At 42.9% G+C, this 19,733-nt stretch overlaps 1 protein-coding gene across 6 annotated transcripts in view; it reads right to left on the bottom strand.

Annotated features, from left to right (window-relative positions):
- map7d1a (MAP7 domain containing 1a) overlaps positions 1-17,822 on the bottom strand; it is a 44,316-nt gene extending 26,494 nt beyond the window's left edge. For 3 of the 6 annotated variants that reach the window (XM_086218004.1, XM_086218007.1, XM_086218005.1), the window contains exons 1-2: positions 17,421-17,822; positions 626-823 (exon numbers count right to left, since the gene is read on the bottom strand). In XM_086218004.1, the coding sequence (XP_086074130.1) occupies positions 626-823; positions 17,421-17,490 (268 nt within the window). In that variant the 5' untranslated portion in view covers positions 17,491-17,822. The remainder of the gene's footprint in view (positions 1-625; positions 824-17,420) is intronic. The other 3 variants (XM_086218006.1, XM_086218008.1, XM_086218009.1) reach the window with 1 other exon arrangement.
- Between the last annotated feature and the right edge of the window lie 1,911 nt (positions 17,823-19,733).

The following is a 19,733-nucleotide window of genomic DNA, read 5'->3' as shown; positions in this document are numbered from 1 at the left end:
GCTCTATTTCAGGTCTGAAAGCAGGATTTCACTTCTACTCTAAAACTATTATCTATCACCTCGTCCCAAGAGAGCTGATCGAACCATTATCATCGCACAGCTCCATGTCTGCCAACATTTAGCTCTCACTATGAGTTTTACTTTGAAGCAATAGAGCTCTTAAAATGGAAAGCACTCAGAGAGTATGCACACGCACGCACACACACACGCGCGCGCACACACACACACACTCCTCAGCCAAGGCATTGCTTAGGGCTCAGGCTTTAATCAAGCTTTCAAGCAGCCACGAGCGAGCCCTTGTAGCCCTGCGCACATCACAATGTGGGACCATTTCCTGGAGCGAGAAGGTGGTGAAACCTGATGATATTTGGATTTCGCATGAAGGATTTAGACGTCACTCGCTTCTTGTCACTACTATGTGGCACATTTCACGATGGGTCTACTACATCACCGATCCAGAACCTGATCCACATGCAATGTTCAACGACTGAGGATTTCTAGAGGCCAAAACATTCTCCTGTCAACTCTTTCACATGGATCCACAGAAACTGATCCAATAACTGCATGAGAAAAAATACTGCTAATAGCTACATCCTGCCAATGGCCTAACAACGTTTCTGTTTACCTCTTTTCGACTTGGGAACAGGTGATGCCGGTGACATGGGCGATCGTGGGATGACATCAGGTTTTGTGTGGGTAGTCAGTCTCCGGTTTGTGTCCTTCTTAGCTGGGGAATCCATTTTTTGGGTGTTTGTCTTCAAGGGGCTGCTCTCCCCCTCTGGATCAGGTCTGGTAGGGTTTGAGATCAGTTTTGAGAGGGGAGCTGGTAGGAGAGAAAGACACAAGAAAAAAGAGGAGTAAATGACGGGGTAAAAGGTAAGAGATGCAACTCAACCAGTTGGACTTCATTCCATTCACTGCGGGGCTCGTGAAGTAGTTTAGTGTGGATGACGTCCATTTCCTCAAGAGCTTCCTGAATCAGTTATGAGCTGTGAAGGGCTTGAGGACTGTTTCTTTGAGATCAAAATCAAGAATAATATCTATTTAAACACATCATCTCCTGTGGAGTTACACGATAAAAGGCCCCGAGCCAGCTCCTGCACCCCTGCGCCTAACTCCACTTCCCTGCTGCTTGACTGATTGATTTATCGACAAACTGACCAAAAGCCAATGCCAAACTCCCTGGCAGAACAAGACACCTTAATTGCTTTTTGGCATCAAGATGATTCCATTGACTGACAGACTGCTTAGGGAAACAGAATCACAGTGATCGCTTTCCCGACGTAAACAAACTTTCATGGACACTCAATAGGAACTTTTAGGTAAAAATTTTGTGCTGGGCTGGTTTGTTGGCACGGCAGCAGAGGACCATGTGTGTGAGCTTGAATCTCTGACTCAAACATTACTTCACCCTGGCTTTGACAGCCACACAAAGCCCCTCATGGGAGGAACACTTGGCTTTGTCCGTTGCACTGTACCCCAGTGTTCCCTGTTGATCCATGCTGAAGCAGAAGTTTCTTCTGCACAGTCTCAGAAGGTAAACTCTGGGGCAACATGCTGTAAATTATTCAGCGTTTGGCTAAAGAAATAGAGGCTGTAGGGGGCTGTCAAAGAAGATTTACTATACAAATGCTGTGCTGTTCAGCTTTCACTGAAGAGAACCAATGGTGAGCAAGACCAGTGCTGTGCAAGTTCAAATATTGATTATGTCTTTGTATCGAGTATGCAGTTTTAGACTGGGGCCCTTCTCTTGAAAAAAACAGCCCATATATAATTTTAAACAAATTGCTCCCTCATGAGTGAGTGAGCATGCACGAAGAATAAAGATGAAATAAAGACGCAATCAGTGACAAGTCAGGCCTAAAGCCAAAGATTGTCTGCGCCCATCTAAGCACACGGAAAAGCGATGACATCAGAAATGTTGCTAATGACTCCAAGTTGGACGAAGCGCCATGGGCAGCGAGGAGCAAAATAGCAGTGTGAGTCTATGAAAGAGTTCAGCTGGGAGACCAAGACATTGTGTTTCCCCTGTCAAAGCATGACAGTATTAAATAAGCATTCCTTGGGCAGTGATGTACTCTGACAGAGAGGGGCCTTTGTTGTGGTCTCTGCTTGGCAACGAAGCCGCAGCCAAAACACTGCGGAGACAGTGAGAGGGGAGAGGATGGCCAGGCGGGACGCTGGAGAGATGAACTGAAAGCAGAGGGCGAGCACTATAGGCTGTTCCTGGTGGACGATTTCAGTCAGTGGGTTTATGTGCACATTTATAGCGCGACTAGAACATTTAATTGGACCGTTCTTGATGTCCCAGTATATGAGAGCTGGGGAAGATTGATTTATTATTGACAGACTGACTGTGCGCTGTTTGGATCCCAACAGAAATATTCAGAGAATGGCCATCTTGGGGCTGACTGCGGCATAGATGTCCGACTAAATTATCATTTAGCATTCACTGGGCATGTTAGGTCTCAAAGAACAACTTCCACGATGTCAGCCTAATGTGTTTACATCTACGTTTATAACCACACAACTTCCTTTGACAATGTACAAAACAAAATGTGACTTCGAAGGAAATCCGAGAGCAGGTGTCAGTAATGTGCAACAATGAAATCCTTCCTGTATAGCAGGAAAATCTGACACCTCACACAGAGGACTTATTGAGACTTAATATCTGAAATGATCCCCTAAATCCCAACATCACTTTTGTAAACAAACGATGCTACACGCAGCCCCGGGTGCTGTTCCGATTATCCATCATTCAATCCTCATCCCTAAAGGGAGATGTGACAATAACAGGCAGGAATTGTGTGTCCTAATAACACCCGTCTATGTTCCCCACACACCTGGGAACTGGAACCGCAAGATAATTGGCCGGCTGACAGGACTTTTTAGCGACCAGTCAGACAATCAGAGTGATCTATATTGAATGATGAGGAGAATGGCAATGTAACATACTCTGGTACGTAGGTGGCACCGAGAAAGAATACCAATGAAACCTGAAGCTCTCCGGAGGAAAATGAGATGGGAGCCGAGGAAAGCACCAACACAGGAGCTGATTTATGCAGCGTTCTCCCTCCTCGCCACGAGACAACCGGAGGAACACTGTGTACCAGGGATGACTCAGAAAATAGGAGAGTAACTAATACCCCTTTTTTTCTACAGCGCATACCTGCACACACGCTGGAGGTAAACCCTCTTTCCCACTATGAGTAGGTCAATAATATCGAATGCTGCGAAGACATGTGAAGCCGGGGTAAATAAGCAGTATAGTAAGAAGCAGCATGGCGGGCAGCGGCAGTGTTTCGGATACCAGTTCACATTCCTTTTCAAGAAGTCTGAGACAGCGAACCTGCAAAACACCAAAATGCCCCTAAAATGATTTGTAGACCAACAAATATGACCTCTATCTCTATTAGTCACTTCATAATAATGCCATACACATACAGTACCCAGTTTTGTATGAACTGGGTCCCCGACTGAAGGTGTCGGGATCTGGATTTGTTTTTGATATTTTCTTGTCATGGTTTAATCAAAGTACCCTGTTTTTCTAATTTTCTGTTTGTAATTTCTGGCTGAATCACGAAAGTTAAGAACCCTTAAAAAAATTCACAATGATACAAAGCACCTCAAAGTAAAACCCATTTAGAGGTAAAAAAAAAAAAAAAAAAAAAAAAAAAACCTCTGAGAAGATTGCAGAGAACAACTTAATTCATTTTGTTGTAAATAACCTCCTAAAAACATGAAGGTTTCCTGGAAACCTTGATAGAATTGTGAACATCCTCTAAAAGATTTACTTCTCTTCCTCTGTAGCAGACAGAAACATCTTTAAATTCAGCGTAAAATACTTGCCTTTGCCCTTGTGTACATTAGATAAACAACACCTCAAATGATGTAGAATTTGCATGGGGAGAAGTATAAACAACAAATACGAACCACAAATGTCATGAATATCCGTCCATAACTTCAGGTTTCATTGGTATTCTTTCCCACTAGACAAATACAGATAGTTTGGTTTGTTTGTAATATAAATGTGTAACAAACTATCATAATTTCTAGAGCCTGATATTAAAGTTATCAAATTATAAGGCTTGCCACAACATGTTTGCCTTGTTTAAAAAAAATCAGAGTTGTTGGGGCTTGGCTTTCTTTTGTTCCACTAATTAATCAAGATGAGATCAGAACACCTCAGGTTCATACTTGACCTTAAAAAATGTTCTGGCTGAATCACTCGGTTTCAGAGACTTTTGTCTGTTGTAACAGAGTCCGAGAGGATTTGGAAAACAGTCTACACCGTGACCCCGCGACAGCAAACAAGGTCAGGTCAACCTCATCGTGCGCTTTGAAGAGAACGCTGAAGTAATGTTTGCTCAGATGTTCTAAATACAGTGAGGAAATCTGCTCAGCAACCCATGAACTCTGCTGTCGCTGACAAAAAACACGACTTTGGCTTATCAGATTATCATGTTTTAAACAGTGTTCATTTAGGGTAGTGTGTGAAATGCTCACAGAACGAGGACCATGCACTAATTAACTTTATTTAGATTTTTACAGAACAGAGGGGGTCCATCAGCTGAGGACTCCTATCGCCTGACTAACTCCCTCTTTCACCAACCTCCCAAAGGGACTGCACCCAGAGGACAACTACAGCCAAAAGTCACGAGTCCAGCCTCTTGTGACATTACTCGTGTATTTGAAATCAATGAACTCAAACCTCCTCTGAGATGTTAGTTTCTCGAGCAAGCCTGGACATGGAAAAACACTTTGGTGCCTCCACATTGAAAGACCAAGGAGGCAGAAACACAGACGTCTGGTCGGCATTTCAGAAAGTTGGAGAGCCCGGCTGACGCGCCATCTCTGCATTTGTGTTGCATTAATACTCTTGTCCCTCATCTGAAACTGGAAAATTGGACCAACACCAAGCATAATTTTACACTCATCAGATACAGATGATACTTCATTAAAAAGTTACTCTTGTGCACCCCCTGAAGCATTCAGCGCTCTACCTCGGCAGAAGGCCAGTGCTCATGTAACAGCTTAGACCAAATACCGGCTGCTTAAAGATCTTCTTTTTTCCGATTCCACAAGGAATTGGACATACTAGGGCCCACCTCTCTGGCCTTACTCTGCCTCTGATTGGCTAATTCTTGTCTCCTAATTAGAGCCTGTATAGTGAGATCCAGATACAAAAAGACAAGGTGCAGGTATTCACTGAGTGCAGCCGGAACCCTGCTTGATGTAACTTTAGATTTGGAGTCATGGCTGGGAGTTGTGGCTCTAAAGCCTCAAAAGAAATGTCCAAGCAAGGTTGCAATGTTTTATTCCTCCATTTCACAGCCATGAGGTCCACAGTGGGTCAGAAGAGGTTCAGGAATCTGCTGCATGCTGTGTGTGATATCACCAGTTGAACAACACACCCGTCACACAGAGCTAGTTGGCCTCATCACTTTTGGGGACTCTGTAGTTGCAGGTACCTCGCAAAGGCTGAAACCTGAGGTTCTCGGCTGCAACGGTTTTAGTGCAGTAAATTCTAAAATGAAATATCTGAAAATCAAAAGTCAGCAGAAACAGAAAGGAACCCCAGCAGAGGTGGTGCATGTATTTATGCATGCCTGAGCGCAGTGTGAGAGCCGAGCGGCAGGTTGAGAATCAGCATGTAATTAACAACCAGTGCCATTTCTCGGTTTGAAGCTGGCTGGGCATAATGTATGTGCAACTTCAAATATTGGTTGTAGCATGGGGTTGAGCAAAGCTTACTCACATTCACTCTGTTCACTCCAAAGTGCAATTACATCGGACTTTAGTACTTTAGAGTTTGGGTGATGACATTGTGAGTAAGGGGCCAAGTTAAAACTGGGACAACTGGTAATACTTCCACAGAAAATACGATTTAGCAGAAATCCAATTTCACAGTATATTATTTTTGTTGCAGCAGGTTATAAATACCCAGCCTAGTTCTTCATGAAGTTCTGCCCCACTAACACTTAAACTGGCTTAAATATATCAAAAGCTGCAGGGCACAGGAGCCCTTCTAGTTGAATAATTTAAACAGCTGCATTTGCATATTCATGACCGAGCAATATAAATTCTATAATTAAAAAAATACTAGCACAGCAGAGAAGATAATGCTCTTTAAAGGGGACTTATCATGCTTTTCAATATTTTATGTAATCTATGTTAGGATTCCAGGTTACAGATGATATTAATTTAAAACTGTATCATGATATTTCAAGGAGCGGCACGGCTTCGAGGTAGAGTGGCCGTCCAGCAACCAAAGGGTCGCTGGTTCGATCCTCACTTCCCCGGTGACCATGTCCAAGTGTCCCGTCCAGAGTGTACCCAGCCTCTTGCCCAATGTCAGCTAGGATTGTCGGCATTGCATGGCATTGGTTGATACAAATAGGAATTAAGTATTATAATCTAACCTCAGGATAAAAACAGAAAATTTGAAAAAGTATTTTCTCCTTGTGTAAATAATGTTTATTGTGAAAGTAGCAGTACCATATGGATGATATGAACAAAAATTATGGAGAGGATTGTTTATGACATGGACAATAGCGTGGTACACCTTAACCTGGGTGTCTTAATGCCATCATCTGCTCCAGCACAGCAAAACGACAGAGACACTGCTCCTCAAGCTGGCTTCTGAAGATCAACCAATCAGAAGAAAGACGGCTTTTAAGGTGGTGTGTCTTAAGAGACAGGAGCTGAGGTGGCTTGTTTAAGGAAGAAGATCAACTGAGGCAGGCAGCACAAAAGGCCAGCGCAAGATAAATGAGGATTTTTCTGAACACCGATGCAAAGTCTCGTGGAGCCTCAGAATAAAAGCGCAGCACTAGATGAGCATAACAAATCCCTTTTAAATCATACGCCCTCATTAACACGAGCTGGACTGGCAACAAAATCCTCATCCAGGCTGTGCATATCTGATTCAAAAATGGTGTGTCCTCTGCAGTGGAGCACCACACATGACTCACTGCATGACATAATCAGCAAAGAATGACAGCACATGACATGACATTGTTCGCTCATTACCGGCTTGGGAGTGACACTTTCGGTTGAGATGAGCTGTGAACAGCAAAAGAAAACATTCCAAAGTAAAAACATAGAGTGTGTGTCACAGTAACTTAAAAACAAACCATATGTTTCATGTTATTGACCAGTGATCATGAATACAACCTTCAACGGCCACATGTTCCCATTCTCAATGCAACAGCGAGAGCACTTCCCGTGAATATTCAAGATAGAAGGCAGCGTAAATCAAAAATGTAGGGCAAGACATGGAATATTTATGCCGCAAAGGGCTTCAGCCTTAAGTTAAACCCTCACCCTCTCCTATCTAATCGATAAGAAAAGGAGGGACAACACCATGAGACCCCCAACAAAGTTAAGTTTATAATGTAAGGATACATAATAGTCTTAAATCAAAATACACCTCATAAATAAGACTCTAAACACTTTGAATGTGCTGTAAAAAATGGAAATGAGGCAAACAAGTAACGAGAAAACCATATTGAGATTCGGCGTTAAGGGCAAGGAAGGGAAAAGGTGGCAGCTAAAAAAGAAACGGGGGATTTTAGGAGACACGAGAAGAATGAACTGCATCTCATTTGGGATGTGCCAGAGGACTAATGAACTACCTCATCGCTTACCCCTCCTAACCCGTTGCCCCTTCACCCTGTTGTGTTCCTCTTGCACTGAAAAAAGGGTGACGTAAGAGAGCAAGGGGGCCCAGACACACAGGAAGCGCAGTGTAAACAGCAAGCACTGACTCCAGCAGGCTAGACCGGGCCAGCGCGTGTTTGTTTAAAGGTCCAGAGTAGCAACCTTTTCAATGCATGCAGATACTACTAGATACAAAAACTGCATTTGATTATCTTAAAACACAGGGAAAAATATTCAGATACTACCAGTTGATTACTAGCAATGGTTATAATCTATCGATTTTTAAAAAAAAATTATACTTTGGTCTGCAAAAACATTTAAAAAAAAAACCATTGCAAATTCACACAACTTGGGTATCTGCACGTTGCTGAGTCTCACTAGCAACCAGTGAGTCCAGGTCTATCTTTGACAAAGTATTGTAGCATATTATTGAAATGTTAGACGGCACTTTTGAGTTATGCCCCATATCGTGGTGGCCCTGCCTTTGTCTCACAGTGTAAAAGCTAAATATAATGTTAAAAACACACACGTGCACAGGAAGTCTTCATATTCAAAATGGTGAAACTTAAAATAAATGTTCCAAATTATGGTCAAATGTTCTTCATAATCACTTTTAGCTGCAGTTGTTCATCATAACAGACAAGAACTTAAACCCTGTCAGTGGGGTTGTAATCTCCAAGTCGACTGGTCGATTTATTAGTCGATACGTTCTGGCTCGACCAAAATTCTGATTGGTCGATTTTTTTTCCACGTTAATTTCATCAGGAGGAAAGTACCGAAAGCACCCCTGTTTCACAAATAACAATCTATCTTTGAACACCCCCCTTGTTTTTGCTATTTTGGATTAGCCCGACCTGCTAGAGACAGTCAGACTGAAGAATAGGAGGCCAGTGTCTGGTGGTTTGATGAATGCATATTTAATTTTGACACTTTCATTTAAAGTCAGTCCTCGTCCACCATGTCAAAGACGTGCAGCGTGGCAGCATTTCATGAAAATAGATAATGGGAAAAAAGTCCAATGCAAAGTTTGCAAACAACAGTTTGTGTATCACAGCTTCACGACAAACACGACGGCGGATCACCTAAAAACGGTAAGCTAACTTGTCCACCTTAGGTTGCCCCGTCAGTTTTGAGTATATGAACATATCAGAATTGACATTTCAATATTTTAGTCTAATAATTGTTTTGTTTTAATTGTAAAAATTCTTACCGTGGACTTGCCCTTTTGTGTTTAAGAGTTTTAAGTTAAAAGTCTATTTGTGTCTCAGCCGCGATGCCGAGCTCCTCAGTTCAGTCTCGCTCTGAGCGCAGGACGAATGATAGTGTTGGTCAATTATTATAACGTCACAAAAACAATCGTCTAAATATTCCTCAACAGGTTTGTGCTGATAGTTGACACAGTATAGTTTTCAAATATAAAATGAGTCGATTTTTAGTCGACATTGAGGGCTTCAGTCGACCAAGACTTTCTTTGGTTGATTACAGCCTTTCCAGTCAGAACAGTACAGCTGATGCCAGTCTCGTATCTAAAGACAACATTCCTCCATGACTTGTAATCTGCCGGTGGTGAATACCAATGTCTCTGTCAGTGACTGCAACAGCGTTCATCCCATCACCTGGTCTGGCTGAGAACAATGCCTGGCATTTAGCTGCTGCTCTCTGCTGCGCCGACGTACACACCGCTGCGCTGATGAAAGGCTTTGCTTATGTGAACTAGCAGCAGCTCCCTGGAGACCCTGCAACTGCTGCTTCCACCAACAACCTCCAACAGCAATGGATAAGCAACCTAGACAGCCTGACCAGCAGCGAGGGGGAGTGAGTGACATCAGAGGACGAGGAGGGATTTCTGGGCCGCACAGGCTGCCATTCATAACTGGAAGCAGTGTATCGGCATGCCGACCAGTCGCTCCTAGCAACCTGCTCTACATCTCTTTTTGGGGGTTGGACAGTGACAGCAGGGTCTAATCCTCTATAGTTTTAGAGTCAGGGTTTGTGGTTCCCTGGCACAATCCAGGGCCGGTGTGAATCAGAGGACGATGGGAACTAGTTGTGAGTAAGGTTACAGTGACCCTCTTGCATTTAGGAAACCTCCAGATTTTTAAAAAGCCTACTGAATAGAAGAGCAGTGGCCCTCAAGGACAAGATTCAGAACTAGAGCTAAGAATAACAAGGAGAGTGGAAATTTATCAAGCTTTGACAACGAGAAAGCCCTTAAATATTCATCTCAACTCTGAAGTACAGCAGCAGCCCAAACAGTTTATTATTCCTAAAAGCAACTACTAACATCTCCGTAAAAGTGTCATAAGGTAAAAGGGGAGGCTAAACCATGCCTTCAGGACAAAACCCTGAGGTCTCCTGCTCAGCCGCCTTCAAGACCCCGGGCCTGCAGGCACTCTCTTCACAGAAATGAGCATTTCTTAAAAATGAAAATTCGATTCACAGACGCCCCCAGATGTGCCTGGTTAATCTACGGCTGCATCGATTCAGACGGCCTGTATCGACATGCAGCTTCAGCATAAAAGGTAGTTTCTAAATCTTCCTTTTATGCAGTAGAGGTTCTGTCTTCTGTGCCCTTGATGCGAGGATGCCAGGACCTCCACATCAACATACTTCCATAACTTTCACTTAAGTTCTGTAACAAAGGAGTATACGCAGCGTTACTTTTGATATAATACAAGCACTGACATCAGTGGCGTTATCATAGATTAGAGTTGAAGCTGACGGCAGCTTCTGTTTCATGGGGGACCTCAGGCAAGCCTGGGTGAGCGTAAGTTTCAAAGAGCTCCTCTCTGCTGCAGCCATAATGCAGTATTCATCAGTAATTTATGTACTTATTTATTTATTCATGGTATTCATAATAACCCAAACGAACTTTCAGGCTTTGCAGCTGTATATTAACAGCCAAGGTGCGATCTTCCACGCTTGTGTTTAATCATTTTGGGGTGACTTTTGACCTTGTGGTCCTTGAATTTTCATGTTGATCTCTTGATCATCTGTCGTGTCTAAACCCCTCTCTGCTACTGTTGGGAGTTTCTCTACAACTATCTTGTGAAAACGTGACAACCCATGAACATAAAATAACACTGTTGACATTTGGGGGGAGTGTGTATGCTCTTGTCTGAGGGTGTGTGTCAGTTTGTTCTGATATGTTTTTCCCTAACCATTACACCAAGCAGTCATCATTAGCTGGATTTCTGTCATTCCACACTAAAGTTCAGAACATTTCTGCAGTCATTGGGGAACAATTACAGGTTTCATTATCGCAGGTAACTACCAAATATTGGAGGTCAGCTGCCAAATATTCATTCCCGCTCCTTCTATGTGTGAAATAGTCCAAACATTTCATATGGAACCTTGCAATAATCGTTTTTAATGTCTCCATTTTTGGGTTGTCCGTCCCTCTCATCCATATCCATCCTAATAGTACCATATCTCAGGAACAACTTGAGGGATTTTCTTTGAATTTGCCAGACACTTATCGGATGTTCTTCAGAGAGACTTTGGTGATTGCTTAATGATTTCCCTGTTACAGACACACCTCACAGAGGCATGAGACCACAATGAGCTATTTGTAGTTAAATAATGAACTTTCTTGATTGCAGATACAAGAGCCAAACTGGGTCAATTGGTGGTTGAGGATGCAACATGGTACATCTCACAAGAGATGTGTAGGGAGATCAGTATATGATTACAATACATGAAGCATGCCCTTTAACTTAAAAGAGACTGTTCTAATATTAGCCAAGAGGTCTGGCAACTGCCAGACGACACAGAACACAGCAGCCACGTTTGGGATATTTTCAGACTTGGTAGAGCTGGAAGGAACAAGCTACACAGGGCAAATCAAGACTTCCCTCCCCTTGTCCTTCCTCTAATGTCGCAGTGTGAAAGGCGGTACAGCTGCTTGAATTATAAATTTAGGCCACAGCACTGCAGCATCGACCTTCTTAGTGCATCTCCCAGACTGAAAGACACAAGGAGTTAGGAGAAGCCTCCTGAATGATCTATGTGCAGTATGCTCTGTGTTTTTTTGAGTAAAGGGGTTCATGCAAAGAACAGCATGGGGGCATGCAGCCCGTTTGCCCAGCTGCAACAGCTGTGCAGAATCAAAGACTAAAGTGAGACCTAGAATCTTTCTCATCTGTGTTGTAATGTCTTATACCATGTTCACTTTTTGATGCACTTTGAATTTGGCCATCTACCATCTGGTATGTAGAAACACTAGCCTCGCCTTTTCTTGCTCTAATCGTTTCAAGCTGTTGTAGTGAAATTCACAGTCTGTGTTGTGACTTACAAGCAATATGCACATTTTTATTTTTATTAAATGTTGGCTCATTTGGGAATTTGGCTTCTTTACTTTCTGCAAGAGCTAGATGTGAAGATTCCCATCACTTATGTCGGTAAGGTAAATATATCAATATCACCGGTAGAATGTTAGCTTAGCATAAATTTTGGAATATGGGAAACAGCTATCAGCAACTCTCAATAAGAACACATCTAATTGGGTTAGATACCAAGCTTGGTCACGGCCAGACAACAACTTAATTCTCAAGGGTGAACATTAACTAAGCTAACCAACTTAGCTCTGCCCCTTGCTGTTGCTTGTCATTTCAGTGGAGACGGGGACATCACAAGAAGACTACTGACGAGAATGAATACAGAGAAACTCGATAAGTTTTCAAATACTAAAGAATCTCCCTTTATCTATGATATTTCTTTACACATCTGTTACTATTCATCACTCAGCCTAACTGTGCTATCAGCTCAAACAAGTAACTTAGTGGTCCTTGACAAGTCATAGCCCTCTCTTTCTTGATGATAACTGTATTATATATCAAACGGATCCTGTTATAAGGAAAAAGATGAAAGGGGCTAAAGAACACATTACTGTATAGCAGGTTATATGTGAGTAATTCCGAACGACACATTCTTGAACTAAAATGAGAAGTTCCACAGTTTCCATTTTAGAAGATAATCTACTGAAATTGTAGCTCCCAGACATTTTTAGCAGTATGACTAATAGCACGTGTAATGAGGCTATGGAAAGAGATATGTCGGCTTCATAACAACGAGTATGAAAAAAACAGAGCATGAAATAATTACTTTCAGTTATAATATGGCTGAGATCACATGAAACAAACCCTTTGGTACCCGAGCTACCCGGCGGGTTTCATGGGTCGGGGTTGGTTCAAGGGTAGAAAAGTTTACTTTAACCCTTCCTTGTTTTTACAGTTTGTCTTGACAACGCACGTCTAAAATAAGCGGTACAAGCTGAGTGGCAAAAACAAACATGGACTGTGCATGTATTGATCGCTGCTTTCACTAGCCATTTCCTGGCAGAGTACTGCAGAGAAACACCTCTGATGGTCTGAGTGTTAGTTAATGGGAAGGCTCTCTCCCTTCTTTGCCCTCCAGAGGGCTGGGTTAGAGATCAGCCTCCAACCTCTTTTCCCCCCTATGAGAGGTCAATGTCTGGGTGGTGCGATTTGCACCATCTGGCTGATACAGAGTGGACCAGACCTGCCACAAAGCATGATGTATGTGGGGAGTGTATGTAAGCATGTTTCTCCCTTCACATACCTCGTAATACTCTGTACTCTTGCGTTGTGTCTTCACTCGAAGCTTCAGCCTCTCCAGCATGATGGACTTGACTTTATTTACACCTCCTAAAGTACGACCACTTAGACCTAGTTGCAATCAGACTTTCACCCAGCTGACATTTTGTGTCACATACCAAACAAACTTAAATTCAAAGAATAAATGCATAGTAATGCCTACACAAATTTGGGGCTGATTTAAGTGTCTACATGCATGTAAATGAGTCTTCAACTGAATCACCAAGGGACCAACTTTGAAACAAACCATTTCAGTCAAACTAACTTGTTAACATGTATTTTAAAAAAGTTTCCCTCACACTGATTGCCACAATAAGAACTAGAGCTCTAACTTTTTCCAGATAGTGTTGTACAAAATTCAACACTACTCAGATTCCAACACTGTTCAGGCCATACAACTGTAGATGCCTTTTAAGTTCTTTAACCTCAGTCAGCGGGTGTCATTTCAAATCCAATGTTCCGGACTGGAGCTCAGCCAAAACCGCCCCAAAAAAAAAAAAGAAAAAAAAAGTGTCACCGTCCTCAAACTGTACTGTAGTTTCATGAGCGGACCCCAAAGCCCACAGTGCTGGCGTGACTTCAGCTGCTTCTTTGTGACTCACACGTCTCTGTTCTTTCACTCCTCTCTGCCAGACTTCATATCCAGTAGAGTCGCTTGGTACGTTGGCGTTGGATATTACCAAATCATTTCTAAACAAGCCAATCTTTACCTGCATATCGGTGAAATTTAAAAAAAGAAGAAAAAAAATCAACTACTCCACACACAGAATCAAACATAATAATTTTGAGTTGAAGATGTGTCCAATCCATTTAACAGCCCTGCAATATGTCATTTCTTTCTAAAGGTAACATGGATTAAAATGCCTTGAGGGAGTCTTCTCGCTGACTCTGTGTTTGCAGCCACGTTTGGTATGATGAATATTAACTGGATTATACAGGATGGAGCCCACATTTGGGTTAGTCCCCCTTTTGTAAATCCCCACAGTACTATAAACATGAGATTACAGAACAGCAGGGTACTTGTTATGATGGGCCGCTGTTCTCTGCTGACAACAATAGTATTTTGATTTCTGTATAAATTGTTTGCAGCCTTTAATTTACCAACAGTGACAATACGTTCCAAGCTTATTACTTCACCTTACAATAAGCTTCAAATCAAAGGAAATGCGATCATAATACACACTTCCTGCTAATGTTCACAATTTTTCCACATGCTGAAGATTTTGAATGACACATCAGTTTCACAAGTAGTCAGAATCGCATCACTACATAGATGGCGCTAGAGATGACATATGTATTATTTATGGTATGTTGCATCACATGAAGACAAAACAGTGTAATTTTTGATGTAACTCAAGTACATCAGGTTTACTTCCTGTAACCGCTAGGTGGCGCCATGATGCAAATTGAACTTGTGGGTGTCTCCTGAAGAGGGCTCTTAGGAAACTTGTGAGTTTTGGGAAAGATCTGACCTATAGATTCCACGTGCGCTAGCCTAATGTTCTGTAAGTAGTTCAGTTTTGAAAAAAACGACAACATGTAATTTCCTGTAACCACCAGGTGGGGCTATGACTAACGTGTCCCCAAATCGAATGGCTTCTTCATTGGCCCATAATACGCTCCTCCACCAAGTTTGGTGAGATTTGATCTTGTGGTTTTTCCCTAAACTTGCATCATTTCATTGCCCACAAATATTCCAAATTTAAAACAACGTCTGTTCTCTCTGTAACCAGGAAACATTGTTTGACAGTGAATCTAGAAAGCTTAAGCTTGTGGGATCCTACACTGAAGCAGCCTTCTCTCCAAAAATGGGAAATAGTCAGCCCTGTTCCCCAGATAACTATGCAACTCCTGCAGCTGAAGACGTGGAGCTGACTGCTGACTGCAGGCCGGATAGTTGGTGGACTATAACACCATAGATGAGGACCACATTATGCTCCTGTCAATCAGCTGAGGCTTTCATCCTCAGTATGGCTGCGATGACGCATTTCGCCTTTTTCTCCAGAATCAAGTTTAGCTCATTAACAAGCTCGAAAATCTTGTATAAACTGTGCTCCTGCTCCTCATTATTTACAAATCCCCCTGTGACGCAAATGAGTTAGAAATGGTAAATTGCTGGGAAAACAAAAAAGTGTCTTGGCTGGTCACAGGAGAGCGATTCAGGTATGAGGGTTAAAGAGGACAAGCAAACGGAGGAGGCTGACAAAGGAAGGCAGGAGGGAGAGCTCGGAGAGAAGAAAGCCTGCATGAATAAAAGAGGGATTAGGAGATCTCAAAAAGTCCTGACAGCAGATTTTCACAATACTCAGACGGCACTCACCAGCTCCAATCTAAGCGCCTCTAGTTCACAAGCAGGAAAGATCAAGTGGGCTTTCTTTAATACCGGCATTATAACAATAGCAGCCTTTTCCAACTGTCTCCCTGCTTCCAGGTGTTGTTTAATGTCTTGTTCAGACGTGTTCGATGTGGCGAACCAACCCTCCTTAGCTCCAAAGATATCCAGTAGATGTAGCGTAGGGATACACTTCCATCACAGGTTCGTCTTTATCTGACAGCTTAGAAGATGTGAGAACATGCATGATGACTACACCGCAATTGTGAGTCAGATGAATTGTGCTGCAGTTATGTTGGAGGAGTTGGGACAATCCATACAGCGATGGCAGCTCCTCCTATAGGTTTAGGATCTATATTTCTCGAGGCATGGATGTTTACTGGATAGACTCTAAAGATTCCCAGGATCAGGGTGGAACGCTGCACTCCTCCTGCTTGATGCAGGGCCAAAACAAGCTGACCTCTCTCCATGACGCCCCCCTGTCAGCCGGAAGGAAGTTTTCTGTTGTCAGAGGGAGGTCACATTGTGAGTCTCCCTCTATTTCCAGACACAGACAACATGTCAATACACAATGCTCTGGCATGCAGACTCAAACACTCGGCCGGAGCACAGCGTCTTGAAAGGACAACTTGGCCGATATCCACTGTGGGCATTACTGAGACAAGGAGCAGACATGACACTGGCCATGAACAGCATCGTCACTGTAGTTCTCACCCGCGTATTAACCAGGACCAGAACTGGGAGGAGGGTGCAGTTGACCTCCAATGAGCAAGCGATGCACGATAATATCAGTACACCGTTGGATTTGGCAGAATTTGTTTTTTTCCCCAATACATTGTTTCAGTTAGATGGTCAATAGTCACATTTCCCTGGTTTGGCTTAAATCTTGTTTTTTGAGTGTGTTTTGTGACTTCTCTGTTTTTGATGAGGTCAATACATATTTTGTGGGACTTTCCAAGTGTTTTACGAATAAAGAAAACATTCCTTGCTCAAATTCACACGTTTACTCGTCTTTGTCTGAACATACACAAAGTAAATGTCATGCACACTTGTCTTTTCACTAATAACAGACAGCTGCATGACAGTCCACTAATCCAAAGCTCTGTTCAATGAGTTGGCAAGACAGGCAAAGATCAAATCACTCCCTGCTGAATCAAGGTACCAGGACTGGTACTGGTACCTTGGTTCAAGCACATTGGTGCAGAACCCCCTTCAGAAGCCTTGATCTTAATCTTTGGTGCATCTCTGCACCAGCTGGGAATGAAGGACCTGTACATTCAACCAGTGCATGCACTGGGAACACAGTCTGCTGGTGGTGGTGGTGGTGGTAGTGGTGTGTGTGTGTGTGTGTGGGGGGGGGGGGGGTGTCTGCAGCACTTAAGGGAGTTAAACTCTTCATATATGGGGGTGGGACTGGATTACCTCATCTGGCACAAACTGCGATTACTTAACCCCTTGTTTCTGAGGTGGTAGAGCTGATAATCACGCCGGTGTTTGGTTCCAATTGTCACGGGCATTGAAACTGATCAACCACATTTTAGTGGCACTCGGATACGACCGTGTCAGGATGAAATATGAGGCTGGCAGCGTCTAGGTAGGGAGGTGATTCATGGACGGCCCGCACCTCTATATGGATTACTCATAATTAATCACGTAACATTTCCTTTCATGATTGCAACACTTTCTCACCTCACTCCTACCCACCAGCGAGTCAAGGTTTTAACCCCTTCTATCAGAAATGTGGAAGAACAAAAAAAAGCAAAAAGCTTGAAGTGGGGGGAAACAAATCAGTCGTGGGTTTGTGGACTTACACGTTGCTGCTGGCAGAGTATTTTCCTGCATCTCGGCGGTAATACCGTCGCTTTCTTCTCTTTTGTTCATTCAAACATGGGAGTTTCGGCACTTCCTCTCTCCTGCAGTCCGCTCATTCCTCAGGCGCAATGGAAAATGGGGGGAAACTTGGTTGAGTCACTTCAGCTGCTGCACCCGATGTCCTGGACGAACCTGGGAACCCTCCGGAGCGCCTCCGCTAATCTCAAATACAACCGAGATGGAGGAAAAATAATAATAAAAATTTAAACAAAGGCCAGCCAGTACCAACCTGCCGACAGAGCTACCGGCGACTGCGGAGTGAAATAAAAGGTGTCACAGGGAATTTGGGAGGAGGAGTGAGAGAATTTCCTCACCCTCCGACGCACCCCAGCTGATGCTCTGCTAGTGCGAACGGTCTTGACTGGCCGGACCGGATTGTACCACTACCAAAAGGAGGGGTGCGGATGCTAGTTCGGTATTTTAACTTTAAACATTAGTTAGATGTAGCTTGATGAAGCATAAATACAATACGTACAACATTTCAATGTCAAGGATTTTATGATGTAAATATACGATTTCCGGTATTTACTTAAGGCGGCGGGGGAAATAAATATTCCACCCCTCATTTCTTTTGGTTCCTCCAATCCCAAAACTACAACACTTTAACAGGCAGTCAAAGCATACCGTCAAACCTGAACTGGAAAACCTACTTGTGGACCACATACTTAACCATATTTCTTTCTATTGCTTTTCTTATTGCTTGGTAACCCGAATCACCTTTTAAATCCTGAACAAAGGAATATGTTTAATTTTATTTTTGTGAGGGAATGACTGGAGTTTAATGACATACATGCTGCAATGACTAAAATCACAGTTATTCGTTGTTGCAGTGTTGTAAATATACAAGGAAATACAGTTGCAGCAACCTGTCACATCATTTTATGGGAGTAATATAAGAAAAACCATTGACTCTGCTGTCTGGGCTTAACATGATTGTCTGGGGAAACACAGGAAGCAAAGATGGTGGTTAGCATGCATTCAGCCCAGTGGGTTCAGGTGCAGGATGAAGGGGGGAGACGAAGAGAAAAGGAGTTAGTTGTCATGCTGATGAATGCAACTTCTGAAAAACTGCTGGTTAATTCAATCTCCGAGGTCTGTGTCAGAGAAAACATCAAAGTTTATGCTATCCTGTTCTTTCACATTAAAAAAACACTCATTTTTGCCCTCAACCCTGCTTTTGAGGATTTATTGATTCTTTCAGGACCCAGCAAAGTCTTTTTTAAATCCTGCTACACTCTCGAAAATGAACGAGTTACATGCATCCAGATTAAACAAAGCTGGCTTTTCCATGGCTGCACACCAGAGTCAGTTAAAATCTTTACAGTTAATAATTAGCAGGAATTAATAGGTTGTAGGTGCATGAAATTTCCCTGGATATTCCTGTCAGCCCAGTCTTTGGTTTTGATTATAGATGTTTGCTCATCCACACACTCCACCCTCATCTAAACTACCGGAGGGTCACACTGTTACATACTCACAGACGCAATAAAAACATGAATGGGATTTGTTACATAAGCAGTTTAAGAAACCCAATGTCTTCTCATTTACCACCTGTGGGTTTCTGGAAACATCTGCCAAGGTGGGGGCAGGGCCAGGGCCTGAACCGGCACGCTTGAGAGGGGACACCCCGTCAAAAGGACCCCAGTGGGGCTCTTTTGTGCAGCTGTTGAGTTGTTTTCCACCAAACCCCCAAGAGCCACCTGTCACTGCAACTGGAAAGTGGGGGGATGTTGAAGGAGGTGGGGGTTGGGTGGGCTCTAGTGTGTGTTTTGCTGCTCTTGCAGAATGAAAGGCAGAAAAAAGTTTTTAATTATATGAAAGTCATCATGCACTCGTTATCGGATGCCAGTTAACTGTCCTTGATGAATTCACAACATACAATCAATGATCCCAGTCGACTAAAGTCATCAAAGCCTGTTGATTCAGGAACTATCTATAATTGAATCACAGATAAACGTAGTTTTCATTTCCTGGGGGAAAAAGAAAGCAGAAGTGAAGTTTTCATTCTTTTCAAGTTAAGAGAAGACAAAAGAGGGCAGGAAATTCCTTTTGAGCGGCAATGAAAGATCAATGAGTTTGTTTTTCAGCCCCCCCCCCAAAAAAAATGCTTTAATACTTACTCACTTCACCAACAAAAATCTGGATAAATTCACAGAAATGATCCTGGAGCTTCCACTCTTATGAATTAAGGTTTCTCCTACCTTTGTCCCAAAGGCATGATTACAGAGGGGAAAAGAGTGTAAGGACAAGTG

Source organism: Aulostomus chinensis, chromosome 11 (assembly GCF_037954235.1).
Source record: "Aulostomus chinensis isolate RoL2024-O1b breed Wild chromosome 11, RoL_Achi_v1.0, whole genome shotgun sequence".
Taxonomy (NCBI): domain Eukaryota; kingdom Metazoa; phylum Chordata; class Actinopteri; order Syngnathiformes; family Aulostomidae; genus Aulostomus; species Aulostomus chinensis.
This window is presented reverse-complemented; position numbering and strand designations above follow the sequence as displayed.